Below are 23,434 nucleotides of genomic sequence, written 5' to 3' on the forward strand. Positions count from 1 at the left end.
TTGGGAATCGCTCTTTATGGCTTTTGATTATTTAATATGAATGAGCAGATCACAAAGCTTAACCCCTAGTAAGAAGCTCTTAGTGCTTGTTATGGCTGATCCTCTTGCTCAAATACTGTACATGAGGCTGTTCAACCAGTTAGGGAAGCAAGAAAATATTGCAATGGAATTTCAGGCGGCCAAAACATTTGAAGAAGCTGTTGAATGTCTTTGCGATTACGGAGATTCTTTTAATCTCATTCTTATGGACATGGAAATGCGTCGCTGCAACTGCTCTAAGGTATTCTTTTTCTGACAAATGATAAAAATGTCGTGTTCAAGAGAGATATTATGTCATCATCCTCTTTGTCGTCATTGTTATCGTGCCTTTTTTTCTTCTTGAACTACAAATCTGATGGTCATTGATATGTGATTTGGTTAATTATGATACTCTAACTCTTATGATACTCTAAATCCGTAACTCTCAAAAAATTAATAAAAATTGTCAAATTTTAACTCCTGTTCTATTAACATCTACTGTTACCATGGACATCTTAAATCATCATGTGATAGGTAATACGGGAGCTGCGATTCAATGGTATCCGCGGAAACACTGTTGGCGTCACCTCTGAAAATATTTCTGAACAGAAAGAATTTGTGGAAGCAGGATTGACTTACTGTGTTGAAAAGCCACTGGAGACACTTGACAAGATTGCATCTTTCCTCTTGTGTCCTACGGCTCAAGATAAGTCTAGTCTTCAAGTGGGCTTTGAGCAACAGATGAATACTGACCTGGGAATCTCAGTGGATGCTTTTCCTGGTTCTTTGAATCCCTTACGTGAGGAAATTGAGTGTGTCAAGGCTGGTCTACGTGATGGCTTGGACAAGGCCAGGTAGTTCTTTGGATATCTTGAATCTCGTACAATCTAGCATATTTTTAATAGTGCAGTAATTAAGATGCATAAGAAAACAACAGGGAATTTTCAGTGATTGTCGAAGAAACCTCATCTATGTTGGAAAAGTTTTTCCCAAGTACTTTACCATCAAAGCCAATTGATATTGATGAATCCAATAAAGAAGACAATAGGGATGCATTTGATCATTCTGGAGATCAAGGAAAGAGAGAAACTATGGCTACTAAGAAACGTGATAACCGAGACTCGGAGGAGTGAGTAATAATAATTTTTACTGTGCCATCTTGTTTTGTTCCTAATCGTATCTTAGCTGCTTCTGTTTTTGTGCAGAGTAGAAATGCATTAACTTGCTCATTCTGATCCAAAAGAAACCATGTTCCACATGCATATTCTTGTTGTAATATTTTAGTACATTGTGAACTTTAGAAATGCTCATATTTTTTCCATGTTCACAGGCAGAAATAGGTGCCTGAAGAAGTCACGGGCAGCTCACAGAGTTCAAACACATGCAAGAAAAGGACCCACGATCCAGAGGCTGGCCTATATGACCTTCCTTCACCGCTTCTCATTTTTAGATATGAACTCTGGATGAAATGTCTTACTAACTCTTCTATGAAGCTTGGAACAAAGTGTATGATTCAGAGGATTATATAGACCTGACAGAAAGAACAGTGTGCTTCAATGCTGAATTGGCTTGCTTGGGAAGTGCCTGGGATGTTTTTGGGTATTGTCCTTTGTCTCAGCCACAGTTGTGAGAAGACAACTTTTAGATAGAACTGTATAAATGTTTCCTAGTGCTGGGTTTTATGGCTTCTGTTCTGATGTTGGCTACTCGATTGGTACTATTTCTTTTCCCTACATAAACCTAATAAAGCATAACTGAAGATTTGTTTTCCCCTTGACAATCTGCTTTGCTTGAAATCGGTGAAGTAGCGACCAATATAAATAACATTCTCTCTTCTAATTAGTTAATCTGCCTAGTTAAAAAATTGAAATACAAGGAGAAACTCTCTTTTCCAATGATGCAATAGCTGTCTCTGTATTTCTATTTGAGGAATTAATTATGAAATGATATTTTCTATTAGAAATCGGGACAAACGGATACCATTTTTTTTCCCAGAGGGCGATTTTCAACTGTTTATCCGACAAAGAACCCTTTTTTAGTTGATTTGTTTCCCTCCCAGCTAGATCCTATTTTCTTTTACTCGGTATTCATAATCATGCATCTATGAAAATTGGAACTATGTTTAATTTATAGTATTTTTAGTTTCCGATAGATTCTTTACAATTATTTTATAAATGAATAAATTTGAATGTTTTTTTGTATAAACATTGATTTTCACACAATCTTATATTAATCTTGATGTTTGTGATCAAACTAATTTGTTTAATTTTGAAATTATATAACATAATTTATAATTGTACTTAATTAAATATTAGGGACACAATTTAATTATCTTGATTTTCACTTAACATTATTATGAACCTTTCTTATTTTACAAAATCTCTTTTCAATTATATATAACATGATTATAAATTAACAATGCATACATGAATAAAATATTTATAAATTATTTTATAATAAATCTTTCATTTTCTGATATTATCAAAGTTTGTTCAAAAGAGTAAAAATAACTTAAGACAATAACAAAAACATCCTTTAAAAATTAACTAAGGATTTAATTTCATGTTTTGATGAATTTTGATGTAATTTAATTATTTTCAGATTTTAATAATTTATATATTTATTGGATTTTCAAAGCTTTTTAAGAGTTTTGATTGTTAAAATAAAGTAACAATGTAGTACTATATATAGTATAGGTATGATTTAAGCATCTTATTTTATTTTATTTAGGGTTTTATGATGTGTTTAAAGTTTAAACTAGATTGGTAACTGAAGTTACACCGCGATTCATACCAAATTTTTTTAATGCAAAAAAAAAAAAAACCTCAAGTGAGTCATATTCTTAAAGAAGAAAAGGAAATTCACAAGTCAGGTGATTGGCTTAACTACATCCAATAAAGTCGGTTCATTTAATAATATGATAAAAAATAGACAATAATAAAAAATAAATAAAACAAAAAAATAAACTTGAGTTAACATAATTTAACTTGCCAAACTCATAATTCGACATATGAGATCAATATAACTCCATAAAAAAAATAAAAAATAATGAAGCTCAATTCTCAACAAACCCAATATTGAATGATGAAATTAAAAAAATTAATTGTAAAAAAAACATAAGTCAACTCGGGTTAATCTTTTAAACTCGTGACCCGGGTTTTAAGGTTGAAATTACCCCATAGAAAGCAAAACAAAAATAATGAAATCAAATTATCGATCAACAAAATACTGAGGGATGAAATTAAAAAAATTCAATAAAAAATGATCTAAAAAAAATAATAATCAAAAGAATAAAGATAAAATTTAAAATAAAAATTAAACAAAATCAAATATTGAAAAATCAAATTAAAAAAACTAAATTAAAAAAAAATTAAAAAAAAATAAATAACAATACACAACCAAAACAATTATAAAAGCTTTGAAATTTATTTTCCGTTATGTTTTACTAGGCTATTACTTAGTAGTTTTCCGCCCTCAATGAGACACATGAGGTCTCTTCTTAGCTGACCTCTCTTTTAACTTTCGTTTCTTGTCATTACAATTATCTGCTCTGCTTAATTATAAAAGGAGGCCCATTGGGCCTTTCAAGAAAAAAATAATAATTAGAGGCTTAATCGGGATGAACATCAGGTGTCCTGTATACAGGGATCAAATTTATGAGAACTAGAACTCAATTTATGAGAACTAGAACTCAAATTTATTAATTAATTCGTTTGGAGTTGAAATATTACTATCTTATTCTAATTAATAAAAACTAAATACAAGATCATGCGGTTATATACAAATTTTAAGATTTTTATTATAGAAGATATATTAGAAAATAATATAAAATTATTATCAATATTTTATCTAATAATTTAAATTTTTAAATCCACGTATATGCTTACATTGAAACTAAGAAGTCATTTACTTGAATTAATAAATTAGGATAGGACATCTCTTGTCGAAAGAGTACTGTTGATCAAATGAAGAAGGTCAATATATATATATCAGTAGAAATATGTTCATCAGAATCTGGACATATGATTCCAATATTGACATTAGATAGCTTAACGAGAGGACGCTCCCTCTTATTATACAGCTCAAGCCCATTGAGCCTTTCACTGAACAAAGAAAAAGATAAGAACTTATAGACCTAACCTGGATGAACATCGGGTGTCCTGTAGAGAGACCAATTATTGTATGAGAACTAGAACTCCAATATTCTTCCAGTTCTATTAGGAGTCATACAAAAGCTATTATATAAAGCTTTATAAACTTCCCCCTTGTATTTTTTTTTTCAGGGAGACGGAGAAAGAATTGAGAGTTCCTTCTCTGAATCAAGAACAGGTAATTATGATTGATATTTCATAGGAAAAACTTCAACTGTATGCTTAAAGTATCAGTTTCGTTATTGTATATTCTACAAGGGCATACAACAAATTGAAGACCAAGTACTGAAACATAATGTAATCGCGCCAAGTTAATTATGTGACATTAGAGAATTTTAGAGTTAAATTTTTTTGTAATCTGTACGTGATATAATGATAAATTCAATACCGGTTCTTTTTTTTATATGGATATATTCTATATTAATTAGTTTAGAAATATTCTAATGTTGATTGGATATATTCTATATTAATTATATGGCTTTTAATAAATAATTTTCTCAGGATTTGTTCTAGGATTGTATCTATGATATTCATAATTTTAAGGTTTGTGAAACCCTAATTTTCTTTCTTTGTTTTTTTTTTCTATAAGCTACCAGTTATATGTGTCTAGCTACTTGTTTGCAGTTTGGTGATAAAATTGAATGGTTTTTTTTTATTATTATGTATAATTATAATAAATACACCTGAATTTGTTACAGGAGTTTGCTCGTACTAAGATACCATACATCAATGGCTGACGAAGATCACAATAAAAAATACGTTGAAAGTGAGACTGTAATCCTTGAGATTATGAAGTCATGGTTGAGGCACTGCATTGATGAGGACTCTGAACGAAGGGTTAGGGAGCTCGAGAAAAGAATCGGACAAATGAAGAAAGGTGAAGAAGAAACAGAAAAGATTTTGAGCGAGTTGCAGATGTATGCTGAACAATCCTTTGCTGGTCAAAGGAACATAAAGGAAGTAGTCGACATGATTAATTATCTGGTTCTGTGGCTGAAAAAGAAGATCATTGACTGCGATAAATTTCTAAAAGAGTATGTGTTGAAAACTTTAGTTCTACATGATTGTTTATAATTCAACATATTTACTAATTCTGATCCTAAACAGCAATAGGGTGTTTTTTTTTATTTATTTATGAATTATTAGCCTTCTGAAGATCTTTACCTATTTATTATGATTTCTTACTATGAATTTTAGAAATTAATTAATATACAGTCTTTAATTTCCATGTTTACAGAATAAGAATGAGGAAAAGAAGTGGGGTTGAGGAAGGCTCGGACAGCTCAACCATGATGAAAAACTTCTCTGTGCTTGTTGTGGAGGATGATTCTTACCTTCGAAACTTGTACAGGCGGCTGTTGAACGTGTTTGGGTTTTTAAATGATTTCCAAATGAAAGTTGAAATGGCCGCAAATGGAAAGGAAGCTGTTGATGTTCTTCGTGGTGGGGTTTCTTTAAATCTAATTATTATGGACATGGATAGATCCACGAATGCGCTTGAGGTATGCTTATTTACATTGAAACTAAGAAGGCATTTTACTCATATGAAGCAATTAAAAACATCATTCATCTGCTTCTGCTTCTGCGTTTGCGAAATGCAAGTTGTCAAGTTTTACTCATCTGAAGCAATCAACATCATATTCACCTGCTTCTGCTTCTTAATTGAAACAGGAAATAAGGGAACTGCGAGCTTTGGGTGTGGAGAGCAACATTATTGGTTACACCTCGAGTACTGCTGAGGCTCCTGATCAACAGAAAACTTTCATGGAAGCAGGTCTAAATGGCTGTTTTCAAAAGCCTATGACTTTTGAGATAATAACTCCATTTCTTTCTAACCTCACAAACAATAACTGATCTAGATTATCATGAAGAGAGATCTGCCAGTCGATCCATGAGCTTTATGCATTTACTTTTTTTTGTTTTTTGGAGATATGAACTCCTAATTTCTTAATTCTTAGTAGCTATGCTATGGCCGCCATGTCATTTTCTCTCCAGTTTTTGTCCCCCTAGCCATCGATTTTTTAAATCTTTCGATGAGTGTTCGTCTCGTTAAATGTACAGTAACCTGGACCGCAGACATTCTTCAACATATGCGCATTAACTTTCATCTCTATGGAGTTCTGAAAAACTAGTGCTCTGATGCATTCTTCAGGTTTAAAATAGGTTAAAGTCGTTGAAGTGATTGTTGATATGGCAGTTCAGTTTGTATACTAATGATCAGCGTACAGCGACATGCAATTCGCAAAGCAATTCTACCCAGCACTAATCATTTCATCAGGTTTTAATATTATGGCCCCAGATTGTTAGCCTAATGAGAATTATCTAAATCCATCCATCCTTGATGATTCCGTTGCAACTAATTTAGCATTAATAATACTTTGATGAGAACATATGGTATTTAATTAGTACTTAGCCTGCGATGAGAATTGTCTGAATCCATCCATGCTTCATAATTCTGGCAGCTTAACTTTTCCTAGACATAGAACGTTTGTTAAATAAACGAGCTTCTTGACGAAGAAGAAGAGCGGGAGGTTATTAATTTCACACCTTCATATTACAATCATTCTTTCTTTTGATGCTGTATCAGTGACTTCGAAAAGAAACAGAGGCTTGAAAGAAATACTTTTCAGTTCTTATTAATGATGGGGGGTCGATCTCTCTATTTTAATATCTTCTTCTTCTCTTTTTAATATCATTTTATAATAATGTTTGGTTAGCGGGTTCGAGATTTGGTCGGACCTTTAATACTTTTAAGAAATAATATTATTACCTTACTAAACAATAATATTACAAATTATAAATTGTTTGATATCATCTTTGTCCCATAACTCATCTTGTTAGCGTGTTGGCATCATGAGTTGTAGGCAACACGCAACAGGCCCGGGCATTGGTTCTCATGGCAATTAGACCCGAGCCATTGGGTTGGACATGCCCAGCCTAAGATCCTTTTTTTTAAAAAAAAAAAAAAAGAAGAAGAAGAGAAACAATGTGTCATTGTCTATCAAGCAATTTTTACGCCGTCGCCTGCAACTTTTAGCGATATTTTTCCGGAAGAAATAGGGGCTGTTGATTTATCTACAGTAAAATCATATTTTTAGTTTGGGATTCTTTCTAAAATCCCTAGCATCTTTTTTTCGAAGTATATCATATTTACCTGTGTTATATTATGGGTTAGATTATTTTTTTTAATACTAAAAAAATACTTAAATATTGCTAATGTTTTTTTAGTAGAAAAAAATCTAAACCATTTGGGAATTGACTAGATATGACCCGGTTCACTTAACGGGTCAAAAAGTTGCTCGGATGACTGATTAAAACCTAATTTGACTAAAGAAAAATTTCAAGATGACATAATTTTTTAATATTAAGATGATAACATATTAGATTGACTTGGGTCAACCCGGGTTAACATGCCAAACTTGTAACCAGGGTTATGAGACATGATAACCCTGTATAAAGCGAATCAAAATAAATTATAAAACAAAATTCTCAATAAATCCAATGTTGAAAGATAAAATTAAAAAAAAAAAACTAAAAACAACCCAAGTTAACCTATCAAACTCGCAACTTGGTCATAAGATCGAGATAACCCTATAAAAATAAAATCAAAATAAATTACAAAGCTCAATTCTCAATTAACCAAGTGTTGAAGGATGAAATTAAAAAAATAAATCAATTAAAAAAAACATAAAAGAACGACCCAAATTAATCCATCAAACCTATGACCCAGATCATAAGCCCGAGATAACCTCCTAGATAAAAATCTAAAAACAATCTGATTTAACTCGGGTTAACATGTTAAACTCGTGACCTTAGTTATGAGACTAAGATAATCTCATAGAAAACAAATTAAAATAAATTATGAAATTCAATTACTAACCGATCTTGTTGGATCTAATGTTGAATAATGATATTTGAAGAGAAAAATTCAATTAAAAATAACAAAAAAATATCCCGAGTCAACTCGGGTTAACTCACTAAGCACTATTTTTAGGGCATGAGGCTAGAATAATCTAATAAAAAGCAAATTAAAACAAATCATGAAGTCTAACTCCTAAACAAACACAATATTAAATAAAAAAATTATGAGAAAAATTAAATTAAGAAAAAATAATAATTATCCCTATAAAAGTGTTTTGTGAGAAGATTTGCAGGAAATTTTCTTTTTTTTTAGTTTTTTATTTTTTTTAATTTTAATTTTAATGTTAATATCAATCGCATCTTCTGTCTAATATCACCCGCATGTGAAAGAATCATTCTCCGTTACAGAATATAACTGCTCTTCATTTGGCGCTCTCTGCAAACTAACCAATTCACCTCTCTCTCTCTTTCAAAAGCAAGAAAGTCAAGAAACCATTCATCTATGGCAGACAAAGATCACAATGAAACTGATGTTGGCATCAAAGATCAAACTCAAACTGATGTTGGCAGCAGTACCCGAATTGCAGAAATGGCTGTTTCTGTTGAAAAATTCATTCAAAGGATCAATGTATCTCCCGGGATAAGCAGGGAGACAATCGAAGCAATGAGCGAAGCAGTCAAGAAAAGCTCCGAAGCCCATATGTTACTAGCTGACGAAGCCACCAAAATTTATCATGAAGCGGTCAGGGAAAGCTCCCAAGCCCGTATGTTACAAGCTGACGAAGCCACCAAAATTTATCCTGAACTTGAGAATACATTTGCAAAACTGAATGATACCATTTCTGAAATGGATCGACGGATGCTTGAATCTGCCAATAAGATCATGGAACTGAAGAAAGGCCGAGAAGAATCCATGAAGTTATTCAATGAGACGAGGGATATCAGTCATGAAAGAAACCGTAGTGAAGTAAGAGAAAAGATTGATTCTGTGAATCACTGGCTGAAAAAAAGGATTATCGACATTGATGAAACCATGAAAGAGGAAGATAGTGCAACTGGATTTGATCATTCTGCTGCTCTTGGAAAGGAGCAACATGTGCTTAGTTTGAGGAATGGCAGTGACGACACAGAGGGGTAGGTGTTATTTTATTATACTTTTGTTTAATTTAGGCTTTAGAATGTAGTACTTGGATTTTAATCAACTCTGTTCTCTTTGATCCAAGAAACCTGCATAAAGTTCCTTTAATATTGTTTTTCTTTTAGTTTTGAATTATATCGTGGGATTTTTTTAAATATTTCCCAGTTTAAAGTTCCAAGATTATGTGCAAAGAATTCTAATAATTGATAAACATTTTCATACAGAAGCCGAAAAGGGCAGAAACTAGGGCATGAACCACACAAGTTCTCTGTGCTTCTCGTGGAATATGACACTTCTGCTCGAATACACAACAAGACGCAGATAATCCAATTTATAGGGAGAAATAATCTTGGGGTGAAATTTCAAGTTGCCGAAAATGGACAGCAAGCTGTTGATCTTCATAGTTGTGACAAGGCTTCTTTTAACCTCATTCTCATGGATATGGATATGCCTGTTCACGTTGCCACTGGGCCTGAGGTACAGTTATTTAACCTTCAACTCAAGAGAGTGTATTTTCAGTTCATTTGTTTTATGAAAACTTGGAATATAGAGGTAGTCTTTGACAGTACGAAGACATAATGATAAATCACAACAAAATTATTCAAGATCTACAAGTTAATTAGTTGAAAATCATGGACAGGACCATTAACCAATCTAAAAGGATGCATCCAAGAACTTTTTAAAAAATGATTCAATTCCACTAATTTATCTTAAGACAATCTCTTAAAGAATAAAAAATGCGCCAATAATATGCTATTGTTTGGTAGATTAAAAGGGCAGCAACTGCAGGCATGTGAATCACATTATGAAAAATGCAGTATCTGTAGGAAATTCACTCATCTGTATTCTCTTTAGAGAACTCCGCAAGGAGATGATTGAGTTTCATGATACTGTTAGGACATCCAAAATCTAATTCCTTGAGGGAAAATGGCTATAGGAGAGATGTATATATCCTCCAGCTGTTTGCTAATTTTATAACTCTCAAAGATTATTTCATGGAAGTTGTCAGATTTTTCTCACTTTATGCTATCGGCATGCATTTGCTTATTTACATCTGCTTCTTCGATTGTAATTTTATGGTAGGCAACAAGATCGCTGCGAGCCCTCGGTGTGAAGAGTAAGATTGTTGGTTTCAGCTCCGAGTCTGAATCTGAGAAGATAGATCAGTTCATTAGTGCAGGCCTAAATGGATGCTTTAAAAAGCCACTGACTGTCGAAAAGATTGCTCCTTTCCTTCCTCATCCCAGTTCCCAACAGGCAATAACTGACTCACCGCAGGAAGACAAAGGGCTGATAGATCCCTAAACTTTATCACTCGAGTTTTGGGTGTAATTGGCTTGTGTCACTTTCTTTTCTTTTCTTTTGTATAAATGAATTGTTGAACCAAACTTGGAAGTTAGGAGAAGGCAAAAGACTTGGCTAATTCGTACAGATTTGGCTAATTCGAAATCTAGCAGAACTGACTAGCTTAACTGGAAATTGTGTGCTGTTTTAGCTTTTGTGCTGCATCTCCAAGAAAATAAATGACGAGGACAAAACTTCTTATTGTAGTTGTCATTATTTTTTTTCCTTATGTTTGCTTGATAATTACATGCATGCATAGATTTGAAGCTCAGATTCAAGTATTATAGAAATGACTACAGTACTCTTCTTTGTTTTTTCCTCATAATGATAAGTACTGCACAAGCATCGAGCCTTCAGAGTGCTAGTAGTTTTTGCTCTCCTCCTAGCCCTTTATTATTATTATTATTATTATTATTATTATTATTATTGGCATATTTGATAATTGATTTTTTTAAAATATTTTTTAATTTTTTTATATCAGTATAATAAAATCTTAAAAAATATCGAAAAATATTATTTTAAATGAAAAAAATATATATAAATTATCACAATATTGAACCCACTAAAGTCCAAACAATAAACTTTTTTTTTTTTGGGCATAAAACATGTTTTTTTTCTCACGTTACATGGAGGGTCTAATTTTAAGATGTTGCTCGGAAACAATGCTCAAATAATATTTTATAAAAATTTAATTTTTTTATATTTTTAAATTGTTTTGATGTGATGATATTAAAAATATTGTTAAAAAAAATTAATAAAAAAATATTATTTTAATATATTTTCAAATTAAATTCATTTTAAAAAACAACCTATTACTTCTAAACACGTAATGCACAGAGAACATGTCATGTAGCAGCTGGGTTTCATTTCTATGCTATCATTCCTTTAAATGATTTAAAATGTTAATATTTCACATTAATTTGATGCTGCGTATATGTGTAAAATATATAATTATGATTTGCACGCTCATGTTGATCCTGGTCTCGTGTCCTTATTATCTTGTCATGGGCTTTAACAACATGACTCCACGGCCCTGACCCAAATCTATACTCCAGCACTTCGCATTATTGCATTGATTTAACTGGTTTCAGATCCCCTCTCATCTTCCCAACAGAACAGTCAATCAAAGCCGAAACGTTGTTTGTTGCTTAGCGAGTTCTCAAAACTGAACAGGTAATCTCTGCTGTTAATACTTATTTAAATTGATTCTCTTCATTATTAATTTGGTCTCATTAGATCGATTTGATTGTTATATTTTAATAGTTATCTGGTCCAATTTGGCCAGTATTCTTGATTTGGGTTTCCTTTGGGAGAATTCATGAACTGGTTTTTCTTGTTTGATTGGAAACTTAGGTTTTTTAGGAAGAGAAGATGGGATTTATTATGGAATTTGCTGAGAATTTGGTTCTGAGGTTAATGGAGGATCCCAAGGAGAGGGACCGGAAGTTCAGGGAGCGCGTATATGCCGTCAAGGATCGATGCCAAAAGACTAAGGAGATGTGGAGCTATCCCCTTCGCCCTTATGGGTTTTGGACATTTGAGCGCCACAATGCACAGCTTGCTTGGGATGCTCAGATTAGCCAGGTGCCTGGTCGAAGGGACCCCTATGATGACCTCCTTCAAGATAGCTATGGTTCCCCCAAGTGAATGAATGCATTGACTCAAGGTTTGTTTTTCCAAGCTCTATTGGGTTTAAACTAGATTGGTGTTATGTTGGTATATTTGTATAGTGTGGAGCATGTTCTGCTGAAATATGGATTGAAGGTGTTGTGGTTATTTTGTTTGGTGGCTTCGTGTTCCTAGGTTTTCTCGCATTCATGTAGCATTAAGAGTTTTAATGAATGACATGACTTTTGCAAAGTTTATGATCTTACATCAATAGGCTTTTTTTATTTTAGGGTGTGGAATTTGAGGTGATTTTCGGTTTACTTTTATCTTAGAAGATCTGCAATTTGAGATTTTTTTCTTCACCTAACAACCAAAAAAGATTTTCGCACCAGCACAAACGACTTTGTACTTTTTTATTGGAACTCTTGTCAAATGTATCGATGGCATTGACAATGAGAATACGAGGTTGCCTGGAGGGGGCAATGATGACTCAGGTTGTAAAAATGTAAGAAAATGCAGTTATCATTTGATCTCAAGATGGTTCGATCTCTAAGCTACTAAACCATTGTTTGATCTCTCGAAGGCATTTAGCTTCATAAATTTAGTTGCAAGTAACCATAACAAATTTTACCATACTATGTGCTCTTAGTGGAGTATGTCTGTGTGGAATATCCGTCTATAACGCATTTCTTATTCTTAGGCTTTTATAGTTTGAATCTCTTTACGCATTTCACACGAGTAGGGATGAAGCAGCATAGGGGATATGTTTTGGAACCTTGAAACCTGATTTAGTGGTTGATTGGAAGCATGCACATGGTGTGTGATGCTATTCATCATCTGTTACTTTGCTTAGGAAATAAAAATGATTTTTCTGTGCTTCTAATTATTGATAACATGACTTCGTCCAAAGCTTGATCTTCTGGGTTATTGCATACTGTTTATCAAAGTGAAACTTATTTATCATTATCACAAGATATTTGGGGAAGCATATTTTATTCGAGTCTAATGGAGAACTTTTTGAATCTCCAAATCTAATAGAGAACTGTGACTGATATCTTTGATCATGCAATCAGTACTCATCAATTTTCTCCCATGGATGCAGAAAGCCCAGTTTCCATTAGCATGCTGACAAGGGGCTTTCTTGGAGGAACCAGAGTAGAGATTGATGTTTAAAGTCATGTATTCTGTGGACAGTACGAGTGTCGGTTGGTTTAACACCTTAGTCCAGCCCTTTTACGAGTTTTAATAGCTCTTTTCTCACTTGATCAGGGAAAGGTTCTCGCATTTTCCTTGTACCTTATCATTGTTCCTAGACAACCTTGCTATTTTTGTTTAGTGGGGGTGGCATGGACAGAGTAATTTATCAGAATTTGGACCGCAGCTCAGATAAATAAGAATGCAGTTGCAACTGCTCTTTGTAATTTGCCAACTTTTTTATTATTATTATATTCAGATTTCAAACCGTGAAAACGATTTCTGAGATGTTCATTGGCCTGTTCGACGTGCTGCATGGAAAATCTGTCGTAAATTTTACATGTAATCATCCCACGAGGCTGTACGACCTCGCTCTATGCCATGTCTCTTCATGATATAATGCAATCTTTTGAGAACAGACCCGCAAGTTCATTGTTGAGAATGAAAGCGATGTAAACTTGAAACCCTGAAGAACACCCAGGATCTTCCAAAAATACAGGCTGCTTAAAACCACCACATGAAGGAGCATCAAATTTAATGTTTTTGCCCGAACAAGAACCACATCCGGCGGAAGATAAATACAGGCTGCTTAAAACCGCAGTGCGTCCTAGCCGCCTTGCATATCTCAAGAGCCAATCCATTAGGCCAGGGGGTTCAAGATACAAGGGAGCAGATGCTGACGACACACTCAAAAACTCAACAAATCCTGCGCTATCATTTCCAAAAAACATACGAAGAAGAATTACAAAACATTCACATCCATTGATACAAAGAAAGGATCAACCGAGTTTCATTTACATATTGGCATGCAGTTCACATTTCAACATAGGCAAAAGATGCTCCCAACACCCACAAACCCTATTGAGATTTCAACACCCACAAACCCTATTGAGATTTTCAACACCCATACTACTAGGCTAAGGATACCCTTACTCTCGATGCAATTTTTTTAATCGGAGTCTGACGAATCCGAATCTTTATGTGCAGTTGCATCTTCTTTCTTCTCTGGTTCACCTTGCTTGAATGCGTTGGAGATCTCATCGACTGGAACCACAGGCAGGTAACCAAACACTACATAACCCTTCTGGCTCATCTCCTTAACGAAATGGTTGTACTTCTCTGACCAATGCGCGGCTGTGGGAACAGCCACCTCTGCAACTTTGTGGACCGAAGGATACTGGTCGAGTTTAACCCATACCTTCACAGATTCAGTGAGGAATAAATGCTTGGACTCTGTAGATACATAATGCACAGCTGCACGTGGTCCTCCAGCTTGAAATTCGTTCGCAAGCACTTTGGCCTTTTCCGACGCTTTCTCGATCAAATAGCGTGCTTGGCTCACAACTTGCTTAGCAACAGGAGGAGCACGCTTATCAAACTTGATTGTTGCTTCATCTACCTGCAGCCATCAAATACAGTCATTAGCCTCTGTTTTTTCACAACCATATAAAAACTAATCTAAGATATAACTGCTCTTTCTTCTACAAGTTAAAAGAAACATCAAGAAAAGATACGGTAATCTTTGTCAAAAATACAAGTAAATCATCAATAAAGCAAGGAAAAGATAGAAAAAACCTCAAAGATCAAAGAGAAGAACAAAAACCCATAGATAGAAATCAAGAAAATCAAATAAGAAACCGACAATCAAAGCATGAAGAATTACCTTGTGATCAAGAAAGACAAGAAGATGATCGGGGACGCCCTTGAATTTCTCATAAACAGGACCCACCACAGCATTAACAGTACCCTCAACAGTTCCAACAGCAGATCTCAAAGGCCCAGAGTTGCGTTTCGCATAATCGTAAAGATTGGAAACGCAAACCACAACCTGAATCGCAGCTATCCTCACAAACCCCAAGTGCTTCAGATCTAAATCTTTCCTTTTGCTGTTCTCTACCTCCATGATCCGCGTCAAAATCTAAACCAAACAGAGTGAAGAAGAAAATTTGATTTTTATTTTTTTATTTATTCGTTGCTTATTCTTTGCGTTTTAGAGCGTGTCCTCGTAACGGAAAGTTCAGAATCAGGGTTTACGTTTATAGATCGCTTCATTTGTGTGTTAATGAATCTGAGTCGTTGAAATGATCTGACGGTTGAGAGGAGATCTAGATGTGTGGGATTTCGTTATTTTTTTTTTGTAGGATACTGTAGGGTGGGGTCATGTTGAGGAGCCTAGGATAGAGTAGAGGTTTCGGGAAGGACACGTGGTGGTCGTTGACATGGTGGAGGCTGGTAATATTGGTGCAGCTTCTTTATATTTTGTTATTTTTGGGTCCCTGGGGTGACAATAGGGTCCCACTCCAGTGGAAGATTTGGAAAAATAGCGACTTGTATTTTTCCATTCCATGCGCCAGGCAAAATTTGGGAGAAATTGGGAAGATGTTACTATTTCTTAACAACTTACATGTTGTTTGGTAGTTTAGTTTAATTGTATTTTTAAAGATTTTAGAAGTTTTTTATAGGTTTAAATTAATTTTTTTAAAAGTTTTAATTTGTTAATGTTAAAAATAGATTTTAAAAAATAAAAAAAAATATTATTTTAATATATTTTATAAAAAAATACTTTAAAAAAACCACTACTCCATTATTATTCCTCCCTTGAAAAATACAAGCGACAATTCTCTAATACTCGCATAAACAACCTGGTTGCCGGTAACTTGTGATTATGAATTTGTGATCTATGGAACTCTTGTTGATTCTTTTTATTTAATTAAAGATTTACGGATATCTTGCGGAGGGTTTTCCATTTTATTTGTTCTTTGTCAATTGTCACGACTCATGGACTTTATTAAAGACGAATACGACTTCAATGGCCAATCAATACAATCCATTCCCAGGTGCTTCGTGGAATATTACAATCTGGTGGTGAAGTCCAGTCGATGGGCTAGGTGAGTTATCTCTTAGGATAATATAAGAATATGAGATGAAATAAAATCTACTAGAATTGCATAAAATGTTAAAAAGTAATAATCATGAATATGCATATAAGATAATGGTTTGGTTCATACGTCATTGCATTTTAACTCAAGTGATAAAACAATGGGCTTTGTTGATAAGTGGCCGGTGGTTTCAAGTCGGAAAATCCACACCTACTTTATCAAACGGAAGGCAAGTGCCAAACACTATAGAAACCTGGGAAAGCTACCCCACTAATACCAGTTATATCAGCATACACAGTTCTAGCGCCTTGTTTGTTTGTTGAGGAAAGAAAGAAATCCCAAGCTCCCATTTGAAATCCTAGCTAGCTAGGTAGGTAGTCAACAAGCATGCGTACAGGTCCCGTTTGTATGTTTTAAAAATATTTTTGAAAAAATTTTAAATTTTGTTTCTTCAAATTAATAGTATTTTAATATTTTTAAATATTTTTATGGACTGAAGTGAAAAATAATTTTAAAAAAACTATTTTAATATATTTCCAAATAAAAAAACACTTTAAAAATTAACCAATACAAATAAAAAACCACCAGTAACACATGCTTCAACCCCTATCATCATTGTTTGATGAGGCTCCAAACCAGTATAACTTGAAAAGTTTACGCAAACATTTGCAGGTCTTACCAAGGCATGCTACTGCTAGAAGTTTCCTGATAGTCCAACGCCATTGTCACCATCACTTTGTCGTTTGTAGGTAAGCCATCCAATTTTCATGGTACAGAAGGTATGAGTTTATCATAGAAATCACGGTTTATACACGCTTCACGACATTGATATGTTAACTCGCCTTTTAATTCTATCATTTTTAATTTTTTAATATTTCTTTTTGTCCTTAGCAGTGCTCCATTAATTCATAAAAAAATAAGTAGGCTGGAAAAAAAAATTAGTTGATAGACCAGACTGCACATCTATAGCAAAAATGCTGCTAAATGGAATCGCACGCATTTGACTGGCCCTACATCTGATCTTGAGGGTGTGGACACAATTATCAGAGCCCATAAAGTTCAAGTGTATGGGAAAAAGCATCCACCGTGAAGGGGGGGGAAAAGCTAATTAGAAAAGGAAGAATGGCATCATAGTCAGGAAAAGCATTGTTCATTCATTGTCATATAAACACATAAAATACAAGTGTATGGGCAAAAGCATTCACACTTACCATATTAAACGTTGTAGAGATGTGTAGACTGTAAATTGTTGTTCTCATAATTTGTAAAGTTAGTACCATTCTGAAGGAGTGGAAAGTAAATTTGGTGACTTCAAACTCCTTAATCCTTTCAGACAGCTTGGGATTTCTGGCGCTTCATAGACTGAATAATAGGCTCCTTAACCTGCAAAAGATATAAAAGACCCGTTGTATCAGTAATACAAATTTAGTGGTTTTAATAGGACTGCCGTATATGCAGGTAAGAGCTTCAACCAGTTCATGGTGAGGAAGTTGAAGCATACCGTGCTTGTCTTTCTAGACCGCTTATCTTGAGAGGATCTGCTGCAGATAACTGTATCTGCCTCGTCAAAGTAATTCGTGTTTCCATTTGCTCTGGCATTCTCCTTTCCTGGAAAGACACTCTCTCTTGAAGAAGCAACAGGCTGCAAAATTACAAAAAAAAAAAATCATCCGTTAGTTAGCTATGGAGTATTGGGATTGATTTATTGATGTGCACAAAGGAGATATTCCACAACTCAACTAACCTCAGCCCCGCTTGTGGGAGTGTTTCCATGGTTCCTTGTCTTAGAGATAGTCTGTTTACTCCTAGTTGATCCATTTTGATTTACTTCTGATCTGATCTTCATGCGCGTAAGATCTGAACCAATGGAGTGGAGGAAACCACATGTTGAGCCATCCTTGTAATCATTCCCTGATTTTTAAAGAATCAATATATGGTAGCAGTTTCTAGTATTCAGATAGAGCATAAATAAAAGAACTAATACTAAGATTCTAGGAAAAGTTTGAACTGGTACTCTCTTTCTGGAATTCTGGATGGTTGGACTTGTTATTTGGTTCATTAGTATCAATTTCCTGCTCAACACCAGTTAAAAAATAAAATTAAAAAAAAAACACTTTATATCTAAATCAGAAGCCGCAGTTAAATAATGATCACAACAAATCACCATAGCATCATTTCCCAAGAATCTCCTTACTTCCATAAGCTTTATCTCAGTTAGAGTAGAATGAATGACACGCTTGCCTATAACAACATAGGACGGGTGACAAATACATCAGCGATAATTTGGTCTTCAAAATATGAACAGAAACGGCTTTTGTTTGGAAACACACCAAGCCTGCGGTTTCCTTTGGCTTCAAGATAGCCATCTCGGGTCATTTTATCAATTAATTTGCGCACAGTAGACTGATTGGCTTCTCCATCTAGCTTGTTCTGAAGCTTTGCAATTGTCACATATTTCATTGGAAGCACATGATACAGAGCCTGAAATCAGAGCAGTCAAATCAGGATACCTAATGTGAGAAAACTTTCATCTATCATCTAGCTGAATAATCTCAAGTTACAGGAGAGACATTTGTCTCAAAAAAAAATGTAACAATAAAGATGGCTAATCATTTCATAGACACTCATCACCAATCTTGTTATCAATAAGCTGGCAATAAAAATTGATTTGAATCAAATCATCTCAGTTGTCTCATGCACACAAATCTGGTCTGGTTGGCTCCAATTCTAGCAGCACTTATGTGGGTGATCCTAAGTACAAGTAGTTGCGTACATAAAAACACTAATGCAAAGTTCAATGTAACATGTAATGTCGATCCATATAGGAAGTTCTTTGCTATGGTAAATGCTAATGACTACAGGGTCTTTGTTGATTCAAACTAATCAGATTCAGAAGAAAGCTCACCTTCATGCACACGAAATCCTCAACCTGAGGAGCTTTGTCACCATCTATTTCCTCTTTCACCACAGTATACTCATACTCAAAGGCCTGATGTGTCATAAAAGAAAAGAAGAATGAGCCAAACAGGCAGCCAAGTAACAGAACTTCAACTAGTCAGAAAATTAGAACCTTTTGCTTGGCTTTGCTGAAGCATCTGTTCCAGTTCTCAATAAAACACCTTCCTTTACAAGATTGTCCATGATTTCTGAAATCCAATTAAAGGAGAATCAAAACATACAGAAAACTTGATACAAGAAAACAAAAAATGGAAGTAACACCCTTTCCTGTTTTAACTTTAATTAGAAGTTGAGTTACTTTCAATCAAAACCTGCATTAACAAGACAAAAATACCGTCAGGTCTAAAATTGAATTCCTTTGCTAGTTGCGCTAAAATTCTTTTTCCTGCTCGGTTCCAATTCAGAAATTTGAAAAGAAGTGGCCCTTACCACTGAGATGTCTGGAAAATTAGAGAGAATATCAGTAAGCTCAATGGTATCAAGATGGTAACTGTTAACCCAGTCCTTCACCCTACCCAATTGCTGCTCATCTTCCGCTGGATCCTGTGTATCATCTACACAGCGTATAACAGCACATTAGTAAAAGACAGCCCTAACCCAGAAATGGCTCCAATGGCCATACAATCCTATAAATTAATTACAAAAATGAGAGAAGGAAAGGAAGTAAGAATGTTAACAAGCTAAATTAAATATCAATTGCCCATCCTTTTGTTTTTGACCTTGAAAAGTTCGTAAATGTGAAGAAAGTTCTAAGGTCTTGTATTTAAATCGATATTTTTACCTTCATCAACCATGCCATTGTCTTCCTCTGGACATTGCTTGTCTGTCAATACTAGTATTGATTATTTGTAGCACCAAAATCACCAAATGCAACTAGTAATGGGGTAGCTGGAGATGAAACAATGGCCAGAAGGAGTTCATGTAATTACATACTGTTGCAACTATGTATTGATCTTCTTGTGATTGGTTAACCAGACATTGTTACAAGTTTGTAACAGTTGTATAGATAGCTTAGTCATTTAAGGTAACTTGTCGTAAATAATTATCGATTTTCTTCATCTAAGCTTATTGGAACCCTCAAGTGGCAATTAAAGAATAAAACTAAAAGAGTATTGTAAGTTCACCTCTTTGTCAGATTCAGAAGAATCATCCCTTTGTTCAGAATCAGCTCCTAAACTAAATTCATCACCCTCTATATCATCATTTCCGTCCTCACAGGGGTCAAGCACACTCTTCACCTGTTCACGTTACCATTCAAACAAAAGTTGACCTCAATATGAACCACGGCTTGGAATTTCTGGTCACAGGCAAACACGTCAGTTCAGTCCCTTACCTTGAGAGCTAATACAAAATGCTTGCTGTTGACATTCCCAACCTCCATTTGCAAAGGATGCTTAGTCCATGCATTATGGGCTTCTTCTTCTGTGCAGCCCCTGAAGAATGGAGGCTCATAATCCGCTGGCTGCAAGGTCAAGTAATTTGTACTGAAACATTCTTCCCTTGCGTGTACACTCATAATTTGGGAAGTGAAGAATATTCTGTAAAGCTATTTTTACGCCCTTCAACGAATATAATTTATCAAAATACATTTACATGCACCTTACATACATTATAAACCTTGTAGATGCTAAAGCCGTTGCCACAACCATATCTAATCCCCAAAGTAACAGTCAGAAACCACCAAACTTCGATGTGGATGAAAAACCACAATCTCATACATCTCCAATTCTTCATTGAGTTAACTCAGATTTTAGACTAACACGTCACGAAGGCACATTCCTGGCTCAAGTGTATAAATGATAAAAACTAAATAAGAACACAGGTAAAGACATACCGTCACATCATCATAGTAGAGGAGCTTCATCAATATTGTCCGCTGAACCAGAAAACAGATAATCATCTTGCAGTCAATAAATTAACAACTGCTGTAACCGACATCGTCTAGACACTTGCACGTTGAAAATTTGACCAGCTTGCAACAACTCAACAAGAATAAACTTATATTTGGTTTCTGAAGGGTTTCACCTCTTCAGGCATCTTATCCAGAGTTCTCATCAGCTGGACCAGTGTTCGGACCATTTTACAAGCAGAACTCCTGCATTTTAACAATGTCCCATCATTTGCTTAAGAACTTGTAAATTTTCACAACAGTGACAGAGATAGATTCAGAATTAAGAAGAGATTTCATTTCAGTCACCTCATCTGATTGGGAGTAATTTCAGTTGTAGAGTTACACTTGAATGTTCCTCCTTGCTTCTTGTTTCCAGTGCGATTGATATTCATTGAAACCTCTTGACTTTCATTATTAGAATAACTGAAGGAAACTGCAATACAAGAGATAGCATTGAAATTTCCCTGAGACTGTGTTAAAAGTAAAATTCAAAAGAAAACACGGTCAATTGAAGACCATCAACAATTTGTTAAAGCATACTATACTCCCATTCAAAATTTTCCACGTACAGTATCGTAAATAAAAAAAACCTCACTTACATGTGCACTCCTCGATCATCCGGCCATCTATAGTCTTGCACACACAGAACAAAAGTGTCTTCAGGTATTTTTTCCGTAATGCATCATAGACACCTATCAAACAGGAGAAGGGCCATAGAGTCAAGAAAAATATTTACAAGATAAAGAAACAAATCAGTAAAACCAAAAAACAGCAAATAATTCAAAGATGTAAAAACAACATGCCTTTCTCCATCCAATCAATCAGTCTACGAGCCGCAGCATCCATAGGCATCAATTTCTTGATCTTCATCTCTGCTTTGTGATCTCATAATGCCATAGAAATTCACCGACTCATACATATTTTGAAGCAAAATTAGAAAACAAATAAAGAAGATTACCTAAAGCAGGAACAGACTTGTCGTTGAAATACTTCTCTGGAAACAAGCCTCTTATGTAACTGATGTTGAATATAGCAATACGGAGCAGGTTCCTGTTAGGTTGGTTGCCATTAATGTGCAACAATCCACAATTGTAGCAGCCACCATTATCAAAGAAGATGGCTGCAATGGTGGGTTGTTGGTGGCAGCCAACAACCATTGTCTAATGTCAAAGTTTGGTAAGTTTGGCAGCCACCAATGTTGACAACAAAGCAAGAAGAGCTGCTATGAAATGCCTATAAATAGAGGCATTATGTGAGAGCAAAATAAGAGAGTTGTGAGAACGTGAAGAGAAGAGAAGAAGAGAGAAAGAGGGGCTGCAATGGCAGCAGCCTTGCTGCCATTGCAGCAGCTGCAAGTGCAGCAAAAGAGTTGAGAGAGTTGAGTAGAGTGGATGTAATCCTCCTCCTCTACATGTATTTATTGTATCATTTCTCTATCTCTAATAAAATAGACCTCTCCCGTGGATGTAGGCGATTTGTCGAACCACGTAAAATATTGAGTCAGTGTGTTTAGCCTCCGATGAGCAATTATCAGTACACCCCCGGTCCGCGCATGGGGAGCCGGAATCCCCAACAATTGGTATCATAGCACATGGTTTAAAGTGGTGTTTGATTTTGCTCAAAAATAAAAGTTGTTAAAATTGCGTTTTGACCATACCACTGTGTAGAGGAGGAAGAGACGAAGCCACTGTTGAAAACCTCGTCGAAATCAGACGTCGGAAACAGCCGCACGCGCCGTCACGCGCCGGCGGGGTGGCTGGCCACGCGCACAGACGCGCGCCACGCGTCACACGCATCTTCTTCACCCGGATGAGCTGACCCGACCCGAATACCAGACGACCCGACCCACGTGCCAGACCCGGATAATGATGACGTCATCAAGACGCCAGTATACACAGTCAGCATGCATGTCAGCGCCCAGTCAGCAGACACGTCAGCGTCCAGTCATCAGACACGTCATCACAATGGGTCCCACATGCCACGCCACCAGATGCGAGCCGAGCCACGCCGAGCCGAGTTTAGCCGAGCCGAATCGGAGCCAGCCGAGCCGCGAGCCGAGAGACAGGATCCAGTGTAGCTGATCCTACGTGCAACCGGATCTGAGATTGAATCTGAGCCGTTGATCAGGCCAGAATTGTTTTGATCAAATCTTAGCCGTCTGAAGTGCGATTTGGACGATTTCAGACTTGTTTCCAGCTAATTTGATCGTTCCGGATGCAATGGTACGGTCCGATCGTTGAGATTTGAGACAAAAAATGGCAGTGGTGAATTAACAAAAGAGATTGCCCGATCAGGAGGCATCTGAAGGTCATCATGGTGGTCGATGGAGATGAACAAGAAAAATGTGCACATGTTTACCCAATTACATGTGCTGAACTGTTAAGTGGCGAGA

The 23,434-nt window shown here is 35.4% G+C and overlaps 3 protein-coding genes across 3 annotated transcripts; 1 reads left to right on the top strand and 2 right to left on the bottom strand.

The window, feature by feature from the left end:
• The first annotated feature begins 11,530 nt into the window (after positions 1 to 11,530).
• Positions 11,531 to 13,590, top strand: LOC133680848 (uncharacterized). Its single transcript, XM_062103861.1, has 3 exons — positions 11,531 to 11,685; positions 11,866 to 12,178; positions 13,223 to 13,590. Exon 2 carries the CDS (start codon positions 11,884 to 11,886, stop codon positions 12,157 to 12,159), a length of 276 nt encoding a protein of 91 aa, XP_061959845.1. The 5' UTR covers positions 11,531 to 11,685; positions 11,866 to 11,883; the 3' UTR covers positions 12,160 to 12,178; positions 13,223 to 13,590.
• A 466-nt stretch (positions 13,591 to 14,056) lies between these two features.
• LOC133680847 (REF/SRPP-like protein At1g67360) lies at positions 14,057 to 15,337 on the bottom strand. The gene is made up of 2 exons (XM_062103860.1): positions 14,978 to 15,337; positions 14,057 to 14,713 (listed from the first exon to the last, which is right to left on the bottom strand). The coding sequence occupies exons 1-2, from the start codon at positions 15,215 to 15,217 to the stop codon at positions 14,264 to 14,266; spliced, it is 690 nt and encodes a 229-aa protein (XP_061959844.1). The 5' UTR covers positions 15,218 to 15,337; the 3' UTR covers positions 14,057 to 14,263.
• A 2,128-nt stretch (positions 15,338 to 17,465) lies between these two features.
• On the bottom strand, positions 17,466 to 22,951 carry LOC133682342 (meiosis-specific protein ASY1-like). Its single transcript, XM_062105640.1, has 20 exons — positions 22,875 to 22,951; positions 22,001 to 22,092; positions 21,642 to 21,734; positions 21,349 to 21,475; positions 21,177 to 21,246; positions 20,986 to 21,027; positions 20,485 to 20,613; positions 20,277 to 20,389; positions 20,081 to 20,124; positions 19,933 to 19,974; positions 19,581 to 19,705; positions 19,450 to 19,462; positions 19,270 to 19,339; positions 19,099 to 19,189; positions 18,524 to 18,674; positions 18,358 to 18,434; positions 18,208 to 18,265; positions 17,938 to 18,104; positions 17,666 to 17,835; positions 17,466 to 17,576 (listed from the first exon to the last, which is right to left on the bottom strand). Exons 1-20 carry the CDS (start codon positions 22,949 to 22,951, stop codon positions 17,549 to 17,551), a joined length of 1,779 nt encoding a protein of 592 aa, XP_061961624.1. The 3' UTR covers positions 17,466 to 17,548.
• Between the last annotated feature and the right edge of the window lie 483 nt (positions 22,952 to 23,434).

The sequence above is a fragment of the Populus nigra genome, chromosome 1 (genome assembly GCF_951802175.1).
Source record: "Populus nigra chromosome 1, ddPopNigr1.1, whole genome shotgun sequence".
NCBI classification, from domain to species: domain Eukaryota; kingdom Viridiplantae; phylum Streptophyta; class Magnoliopsida; order Malpighiales; family Salicaceae; genus Populus; species Populus nigra.